Source organism: Piliocolobus tephrosceles, chromosome 21 (genome assembly GCF_002776525.5).
Source record: "Piliocolobus tephrosceles isolate RC106 chromosome 21, ASM277652v3, whole genome shotgun sequence".
Lineage (NCBI taxonomy): Eukaryota > Metazoa > Chordata > Mammalia > Primates > Cercopithecidae > Piliocolobus > Piliocolobus tephrosceles.
Genome location: NC_045454.1, coordinates 44,724,965 through 44,734,742, shown reverse-complemented (window position 1 = coordinate 44,734,742; position 9,778 = coordinate 44,724,965). Strand labels below are relative to the sequence as shown.

The window sequence follows — 9,778 nt, the reverse complement described above, 5'->3', positions numbered from 1 at the left end:
GCCTCCCAAAGTGCTGGGATTACAGGCTTGAGCCACCGCGCCCGGCCAGAACTCCAGGTTTTAACTCGGGGCCTCGACTCCCGGATCATCCCGTCTCTTGCTCCAACCCCTGGGTCCCGAGTCCCCAGAGCGCCCACCCCAGTGCACCTTGCATGCTGGCCCATGGAGGGCCCCCTTGCTGGGAACCCCTTCTCCCCGTGAAGGCTGCCGGTGGGACAAACGGTGAGGGGTGAGGCAGGGAGGGAGACTCACACGTAGGGGACCTCCCCCAAGCCTGGGTAACACCGTCTTGGCCGCTGCCCGCGGGCTGGGCAGGTAGGGGGCAGTGGGCCGTAGCGGAGAGGCTGGCCCCGGCCCGCCACGCCGCTTCCCCACGCTCGCAGCCACGCGGAGCAGCGTCCTGGTCCAGCCTCACCCCACCCAGAGCAAGAGGCGGAGGAACTGGAGCAGCGCCCGGGCCCGCGGGCTGCCTCCGGCCGCAGCAACGGGACGGGTGAGAGGACCTGCCCCCGGCGCGTCGTAGCTGCTCTGGTGGGGCGGGGCCTGCACGGTCAGCCCCGCCCCAGTCTAAGCCCCTCCTACAAAGCTTGGCCCCTTGCCATAAGTGCCATATGTCAGGCTCCGCCCACTATTTTAAATCCCACTCACTCTGCCCTGCCCCTCATTCTGAGCTATATAGCAAGCCCCGCCCATAGCCATAAACCACGCCCACCCAGTCCTGCCCCTGGGCTCTAGGTGTCATTTACCTAGTCACGTCCACGGCTAGAAGCCACACCCACTAGGCCCGGCCCCAGCTCTAAGCCCCACCCACCCGGCCATGTGGTTTGGGACAGGGAAGTAGGCTAGGGGCCGCCGCCTCTGGGGTCCCAGTGGAAGGGGAGAAATGAGAAAGCAGTTCAGGGTGTGATAAATACCCACAGAGGTTAGATGTAGCTATGGATGCAGGCGATAAAAAGTTTGAAGCAATCAGCTCTGCGGCCTCTGCAGCGCTCCTTTCGCCCTCCCTAATCTTCACCTCGTGTCTCCCCTAGTCCCTGTGTCCTGGGTGGGTCTTGCTGACCCAGGGAAAGAAGATATGCCTTCTCGGTGAATGTTGCTTTGCTTCCTGAGGGCATGGCTACCCGGGGCTCCTGGCTTTTTTTCCAAAAACAAAACATTTCTTCCCCTTTTTCTTTGTTCTTTTTTTTTTTTTTGAGACAGAGTTTCACTCTTGTTGCCCAGGCTGGAATGCAGTGGTGCAATCTCGGCTCACTGCAACCTCCGCCTCCCGGGTTCAAGCGATTCTCCTGCCTCAGCCTCCTGAGTAGCTGGGACTACAGGTGCCCGCCACCACGCTCGGGTAATTTTTGTAATTTTAGTAGAGATGGGGTTTTGCCATGTTGGCCAGGCTGGTCTCAAACTCCTCACCTCAGGGGATCCGCCCGCTTTGGCCTCCCAAAGTGCTGAGATTACAGGTGTGAGCCACTGTGACCAGCTGCCGTTTTTTTCATTTTTTGAGACAGGGTCTTGCTCTATTGCCCAGGCTGGAGTGCAGTGGCATGATCACGGCTCACTGCAGCCTCAACCTCCCGGGCTCAAGCAATCCTCCCACCTCAGCCTACCCAGTAGCTGGGACTACAGGTATGCACTACCACGTCGGGTTAATTTTTTAAAATTTTTTTATAATGACGCAGGTCTCTCTCTGTTGCCGGGGCTGGTCTTGAGCTCCTGGGCTCAAGCGATCCTCTGGCCTTGGCCTCCCAAAGTGTTGGGATTACAGACCTGAGCCACCATGCCTGGCCTAGAGAGTTCATTTCTTGTTGAGATCGTTCACCAGTGGGAAGTGCACCCTTGTGCCGTGCTGACTATATTCATAGAGTTATGTAACCATCACTCTCATCTAATTTCAGAACTTTTGTTCTGAAACTCATACCCTCTCGAAGTCATTCCTTCATTCTCCCCTTCCCCCATCCTATGGCCACCAATAATTTACTTTCTGTTTCTATGGATTTGCCTATGGTCACAACCAGAGGATTTCTGTGACATGCTAAGTTACCTAACTTTGGTGTGGAAGGAGAGGGAAAGTCAGGGACCCACCAGGGAACAGCTAGCTTGAGGGTAGGGGAAGCGTGAAGGTAAGGGCTTGCTTTGGGGGCTCAAGGCAGTCTGAGCCTTGTTTGCAGGTAGCCAGCGTCCACCAGGTGTGTGCAGGTGAGGGAAACAGGGGAAAAAGGGCCCTTTCTGGAGACAGTAGGGGTGCTGGCTGGCAAGCCTGGGATGGGGAGTGGGGAGGCAAGGGGGCTTATAAGTCAAGGTCGGAGCTTGCTGTAGAGGAGGGAGAATTCCAGAGGCTGAGAGTGCAGGTGTGGAGGAGGAGGGAGGGAGGGAGGAGGGCAGGCAGGGGTGGCTGGGTGGGGCTCTGTCTATAAAGACTGAAGCTCAGCGTGTTGGTCCTGCAGATGGAAGAGCTTGGCATACAGCCTGGCGGGCATCAGCTCCCTTGACCCAGTGGATATCGGTGAGTCTTTTCCTTGAACATGACTCAGATGACCAGCTTGTCCCTCCAGCACAACTTGTTCCCATTTTATGCAACCTCCTTCCCTTGCCATATGCCTGGCGCTTAAGATGGGGGTGTTCCCAGTACCCACTCCCTTTTCCTCAGTCCTCTCCACTTCCCTCCAGGACCCCAGGTGGCCCTCTTATTTGTCCAGGTGCCCAGGGAGGAGGACCCACCCGCAGCATGAACCTGTGGCTCCTGGCTTGCCTGGTGGCCGGCTTCCTGGGAGCCTGGGCCCCCACTGTCCACACCCAAGGTACTGTGTTCGGCAATGCCTACCCCCAAGTGCCCATTTCCCCGTGCCCCCACCCCACCCCTTTTGTCTCTTATCTCTTCCAGAAGTCTCCCCAACCCCATCTCCACTGAATTCTCCTGCTCCTGACATGCGGGAACTCCTGGCGTTTGGGTAGCTCCTGGGATGGGGTTGGGGAGATGGAGTGTCCCCAGTTCCTTCTTCGAGAGCCCCATGGAGTTTTTTGCAAGACTCCTAAAGACATGAGGGAGCAGATAGTGGCTTCCAGCCAGTTACTGCCAGTGATATATTGTAGATCCCTAATCCTGCCAAGCCAGGGGTGGGGCTGGAGATCAGGACCCTGGAGACTGACGGGAGTGGATTCCCATCCTGGTCCCTCCATGCAGTCCAGCTGAGAGTTAGTTGCTCCTAAACCTTTTTTTGTTTGTTTGTTTGTTTGTTTTTTGAGACAGAGTCTCACTCTGTCGCCCTGGCTGGAGTGCAGTGGTGCGATCTTGGCTCCCTGCAACCTCTGCCTCCTGGGTTCAAGCAATTCTTCTGCCTCAGTCTCCCAAGTACCTGGGACTACACCATGCCCGGCTAATTTTTGTATTTTTAGTAGAGATGGGGTTTCACTATGTTGGCCAGAGTAGTCTCAATCTCCTGATCTCAGGTGATCCACCCGCCTCAACCTCCCAAAGTGCTAGAATTACAGGCGTGAGCCACTGTGCCCGGCTTCCTAAACCTTTAGGAGTCTCCCTTTCCTCAGCTGTAAAGTGGGAATCTAAACTTCACACTGCATGGCTCTGACTTGAGGGTCCAGTGAGCTCATGCCTGCAAAAGACTAGTCCTCGTGCCTGGTGGCAGCAATAATAGCTGTTCCTGTTATTAATAGGGAACTCTTCCCTTCTTCCCCCACTCCCTACCACAGAGCAGGCACTTGAGGATTTCAGTCGCCAAAGGACAGTTCCTGAGCCTGGGGTGTCCCCACGGGAGCCCTGACATTGGATCCTACATCCTCTGAGTTTCAGCAGCTGGCCAAAGCAGGGTCCCTGGCTGCCTGGCAGACCCAGGGCTCCACCCTCCTGTCCTGTCTGCCCCCGCCTGCCCCACCTGGCCCTCGGCTGGGTCTGATGGGTCCAAGTCCTTAGCCTTTGCCCGGGAAGGGGGTTGGGCTGTGGTCTGATTGTTTTGCTATCAGAGCCGGGCCCAGTCCGGCCCTTTGATCCTGGCCCCCAGCCTTGGGAACTACCTGCCTGGCACTGCAGCCCGAGGTTCCAACGGAACGCACTGCCCCTTGCCCTCAGAGGCCGAGGTTGGGAGACATCTGGAGTCCTCCCTCTCCCTCCTCCTGCTGGGCTGGGCTCTGTAAGGACTCAGACTTGACCTCTGGAGGTTAGTTCTGGCAGAGGTGGGATTGCAGAGAACTCCAAAGGCCATTTGGGCAGAGAATTGTGCCCCAGCTTCCACCACCATCTCATCAGTTCATCCTCGGCTCATTCATTCCACCTGCTCATCCCCCCAGAACTTTCTGGCAGCATCACCTCCTCCTCTGGGCACGCCCCACAGTGACTGTGCTTCCTCCTCTCTGCAGAGATCAATTTCCCTGGAGCTCCCTGAAGACAACACTAGGTCTAATTCATCTGTGGGTTTCATCTCTGCTTGTCTAAACAATTGGCATTTACTGAGAGCTCTTTACTTTGTATTAACACAATTTTTTTGTTTGTTTGGTTGGTGTTTTGCGTTGTTTGATTGAGACGGAGTTTTGCTATTGTCGCCCAGGCTGGAGTGCAATGGCGCGAACTCGGCTCACTGCAATCTCCACCTCCTGGGTCCAAGCAATTCTCCTGCCTCAGCCTCTGGAGTAGCTGGGATTAAAAGCCCCCACCATCAGCAGGGCACAGTGGCTCACGCCTGTAATCCCAGCACTTTGAGAGGCCAAGGTGGGTGGATCACCAGGTCAAGAGATCAAGACCATCCTGGTCAACATGGTGAAACTCCGTCTCTACTAAAAATACAAAAATTAGCTGGTCGTGGTGGCGGGCACCTATAATCCCAGCTACTCAGGAGGCTGAGGCAGGAGAATTGCTTGAACCTAAGAGGCGGAGGTTACAGTGAGCTGAGATCGCGCCACTGCACTCCAGCCTGGGTGACAGAGTGAGACTCCAAAAAAAAAAAAAAAAAGGCGCCCACCACCATGCCCAGCTAATTTTTGTATTTTTTATTAGAGGCGGGGTTTCACCATGTTGGCCGGGCTGGTCTCGAACTCCTGACCTCAGGTGATCCACCCGCCTTGGCCTCCCAAAGTGCTAAGATTACAGGCATGAGCCACCGCGCCTGGCCAATTTTTGTAGTTTTAGTAGAGACGGGATTTCACCATGTTTTCCAGGTTGGTCTTGAACTCCTGACCTCAAGCAATCTGCCCACCTCGGCCTCCCAGTGTGCTGGGTTTATAGGCATGAGCCACCATGCTGAGCCTCCAATCAGCTCATTTTTAGGAGGGTAGAACTTGGCTGGGGAGGGGTGGTGTTGGCCCCTCCTCAGGGTGCACCTGCACTCTGAGTCACCCTTTTCCCCAGAGCAGGAGTAGAGGTGGCCTTGGTCGGTTCATTTGCTGGTTCCACACCCTTCCCAGCCGGGACCCAAGGGTCCTCTCCGACTTCTGGCTGTCCCAATATCCAGGGGTAAGGGGTGAGACAGGGGGCTTTCTTTTCCTAAGGCTGTTCCTCAGCCTCTGGCAGGCCTGGAAGCGTTGTGGTATGAGCAGACAGGTATGCAGACAGGTGCCCTTGTCTGTGGCTGGCCCTGCCAAGTTCACAGTCAAGGCTGCGAGTGTTGCCGGGCACGGTGGCTCAAGCCTGTAATCCCAGCACTTTGGGAGGCCGAGACGGGCGGATCACGAGGTCAGGAGATGGAGACCATCCTGGCTAACACGGTGAAACCCCGTCTCTACTAAAAATACAAAAACTAGCCGGGCGAGGTGGCGGGCGCCTGTAGTCTCAGCTACTCGGGAGGCTGAGGCAGGAGAATGGCATAAACCCGGGAGGCGGAGCTTGCAGTGAGCTGAGATCCGGCCACTGCACTCCAGTGCGGGCGACAGAGCAAGACTCCGCCTCAAAAAAAAAAAAAAAAAAAAAAAAAAAAAAAAAAAAAAGGCTGCGAGTGTTTGGGTGGCTGTGTGGTTGCAGGTGTCTTTGAGGACTGCTGCCTGGCCTACCACTACCCCATTGGGTGGGCTGTGCTCCGGCACGCCTGGGCTTACCGGCTCCAGGAGGTGAGCGGGAGCTGCAATCTGCCTGCTGCAATGTGAGTAGGGCCGTGGGGGCTGGCAGGGTGAGGTGCACACACAGCCTTGCTCCCAGCCTACACCCTAACCTGGGCACCCCCCTCTGCTCACCACAGATTCTACCTCCCCAAGAGACACAGGAAGGTGTGTGGGAACCCCAAGAACAAGGAGGTGCAGAGAGCCATGAAGCTCCTGGATGCTCGCAATAAGATTTTTGCAAAGTTCCGCCACAACACGCAGACCTTCCAAGGTGGGCGAGACCCCCACTGGGCATCTACGGAGCCCGCCCTCCCTGCCTGCAAGCCCATGTGTGGCTCAGACCCCAAGGGAGGGAATTGGAGACCAGAATACTGACACCTGCCTGAACCCCACACAAAGCCAGTTGCTGGTGAGTGGGGCACCAAGTGAACGACCAACTTATTGAGTCATTGTTCAGTTTTTGTTTCTGGAGATGGGGTCTTGCTCTGTTGCCCAGGCTGGAGTGCAGTAGCATGATCATAGCTCACTGCAGCCTCGAACTCATGGGCTCAAGCAATCCTCTCACTTCAGCCTCCCAAAGTAGGTGTGATTACAGGTGTGTGCCACCAGTCCAGCTCTTTTTTTTTTGTTTTTTTTGAGACGGAGCCTCGCTCTGTCTCCCAGGCTGGAGTGCAGTGGCCGGATCTCAGCTCACTGCAAGCTCCGCCTCCCGGGTTCACGCCATTCTCCTGCCTCAGCCTCCGGGGTAGCTGGGACTACAGGTGCCGCCACCTCGCCCGGCTAGTTTTTTGTATTTTTTAGTAGAGACGGGGTTTCACCGTGTTAGCCAGGATAGTCTCGATCTCCTGACCTCGTGATCCGCCCGTCTCGGCCTCCCAAAGTGCTGGGATTACAGGCTTGAGCCACTGCACCCGGCCTAGCCCTTTTATTATTATTATTTTGAGACAGAGTCTTACTGTGTCACCCAGATTGGAGTGCAGTGGTGCCATCACAGCTCACTGCAGCCTTGACCTCCCAGGCTCAAGCAATCCTCCTACCTCAGCCTCCTGAGTAGCCGGGACTACAGGCATGCTCCACTAATCCAGCTCATTATCATTATTATTTTATTTTTTGAGATGGAGTCTTGCTCTATCACCCAGGCTGGAGTGCAGTGGCGCGATCTCGGCTCACCGCAGCCTCTGCCTCCCAAATTCAAGCGATTCTCCTGCCTCAGCCTCCTGAGTAGCAGGAGCACAGGCTCATGCCACCACGCCTGGCTAATTTTTGTATTTTTAGTAGAGACAGGATTTCACCATGTTGGCCAGGCTGGTCTCGAACTCCTGACCTCAGATGATCTGCCCACCTTGGCCTCCCAAAGTACTGGGATTATAGGCGTGAACCATCATGCCCGGCCGCAGCTCATCATTATTGTTATTATTATTGTTGTTGTTATTATTATTATTATTATTATTATTATTATTATTATTATTATTATTTTGAGACAGGGTTTTACTCTTGTCACCTAGGCTGGAGTGCAGTGGCACAATCACAGCTCACTGCAGCCTTGTGTTCTTGGGCTGAAGCAATCCTCCCACCTCAGCCTCCCAAGTAGCTGGGATGACAGGCACACACCACCATGCCTCGGTAATTTTTTATTTTCATTTGGCAGAGACAGGTTGTGCCATGTTGCCCAAGCTGGACTTGAACCCCTGGACTCAAGCAGTCCACCTGCCTTGGCCTCCCAAAGTGCTGGGACTACAGGCATGAGCCACTGCACCCAGCCAGTCCAGCTCTTTTAATCAGGACACTTTCCACTGGTACAGATGGAAAGCTCAAGCACATGGGAGACTCACTGGCTTAAATAACCAGTCAACAGCTTCAGGCTCAGCTGGATCCAGGAGCTCAAAGGATGATGGCAGAGCTCTTGCTTATTTCTCTCTCCATTTCTCCAGCAGGCCCTCATGCTGTAAAGAAGTTGAGTTCTGCAGACTCCAAACTACCATTGTCTAAGTTTAGCAATCCCATAAGCAGCAGCAAGAGGAATGCCTCCCTCCTGACATCAGCTAATTCAGGTAAGGACTCTTGGTCATGTGACTGTCTCCCATCCATCACCTTTGCTGAGGGTTGAGGGCTCATGATTGGCTCACGCTGGGACAGGAGATTCACCTCCAGGACCAAAGAGGGGTGGTTGTGTGGTCAGCGCTGTACGTTCACAGGGGAGGGTCCTCGGTGGCTATCCACTGCCATGACCCAGCTCAAAGACACTAAAGTGCGAAATGAAGCCCCAGGGAAGTGGCCCAAGAGCTCCAGGGTCCCCCAAACCCAACAATTCTCCAGCAGGAACCAGGTGGGTGTGCTGTAATTCTATTGAATTCTGACATTGTCTCTCTCTCTATAATATAAATTTATATATAAACTATAAATATATAATACAACAAATTATATTATATATTTATTATATTATATATTATATATTATGGACATGATATATGAGATATATGAGATATATGACATATAATGTAATATATAACATAATACATATTTATATATTATATAAATATACAATTAATATATTTAATTATAATTAATATTATATAAAAATATAATTATATTATATAAATTGTATAATTATATATAAAATATGATATATAATATAATAAATATATAATATATAATATATTATATATAAATATATGTAAATATATAATGTATAACAATATATAATATATACAAATATACATACAAAAACATGTATTTTATGACAGGCTCTCACTCTGTTGCTGAGGCTGGAGTGCAGTGGTGCCATCTCGGCTCACTGCAACCTCCGCCTCTAGGGTTCAGGCGATTCTCGTGCCTCAGCCACCCAAGTAGCTGGGATTACTGGCCGTGCATCACCACGCCTGGCTAATTTTCACATATTTAGTAGAGATGGGGTTTCATCATGTTGCTTAGGCTGGTCTTGAATTTCTGGCTTCAAGCAATTCTCCCACCTCGGCCTCCCAAAGTGCTGGGATTGCAGGCATGAGCCACTGCGTCCAGCTGACATTGTCTATCCGGAGGCAGTGACACAACCCACAGGTTAAGGACTCAGTCCCACAAGACTGCCCCCATTTCAGATGCTGATTGCAAGTAGCAAGTTGTCACCTGTATGTCTGACTGATTGGCTGTAAGTCAGGGCTTGCACCTCTGGTTGGATCATTTGCTAGAATAGCTCACAGGCTCAGGGAAACGCTCTACTTAAGTTTACCATTTTATTGTAAAAGATTACAAAGGGGCTGAGCATGGTGGTTCACACCTGTCATCCTAGCACTCTGAAAGGCTGAGGCAGAAGGATCAATTGAGCCAAGGAGTTCGAGACCAGCCTGGGAAACATAGCAGGACCCTGTCTCAAGAAAAAAAAGTTTTTTTTAATTAGCTAGTTGTGATGGCATGTACCTGTAGCTCCAGCTGCTTGGGAGGCTGAGGTGAGAGGATCACTTGAGCGTAGGAGGTAGAGGTTGCAGTGAGCTATGATCATACCACTGGAACTTCAGCCTGGGAGACAAAATGAGACCCTGTCTCAAAAAAAAAAAGAAAGATATTACAAAGGATAGGGATGAATAAGCCAGATGGAAGAGATGCTTAGGTAGGCAAAGACTGGAAGAACTCAAGTGCAGGAGCTTCTGTCCCCATGGAGTTGGGGTATACCACCCATCCCACACACGTGGATGTGCTCACAAGACCCTGAACCCCATAGTTCAGGCTTTTTTTTTTTTTTTTTTTTTTT

The 9,778-nt window shown here is 52.6% G+C and overlaps 1 protein-coding gene across 4 annotated transcripts in view; it reads left to right on the top strand.

Annotated features, from left to right (window-relative positions):
• CCL25 (C-C motif chemokine ligand 25) overlaps positions 1 to 9,778 on the top strand; it is a 48,272-nt gene that overhangs the window by 36,089 nt on the left and 2,405 nt on the right. Inside the window, exons 1-6 of one of the 4 annotated variants that reach the window (XM_023186712.2) lie at positions 74 to 493; positions 2,439 to 2,497; positions 2,691 to 2,792; positions 5,957 to 6,074; positions 6,171 to 6,304; positions 7,965 to 8,084. In XM_023186712.2, the coding sequence (XP_023042480.1) occupies positions 2,720 to 2,792; positions 5,957 to 6,074; positions 6,171 to 6,304; positions 7,965 to 8,084 (445 nt within the window). In that variant the 5' untranslated portion in view covers positions 74 to 493; positions 2,439 to 2,497; positions 2,691 to 2,719. Of the gene's footprint in view, positions 1 to 73; positions 494 to 2,438; positions 2,498 to 2,661; positions 2,793 to 5,956; positions 6,075 to 6,170; positions 6,305 to 7,964; positions 8,085 to 9,778 lie in introns of those variants that run through there. The other 3 variants (XM_023186713.2, XM_031934755.1, XM_023186711.2) reach the window with 3 other exon arrangements.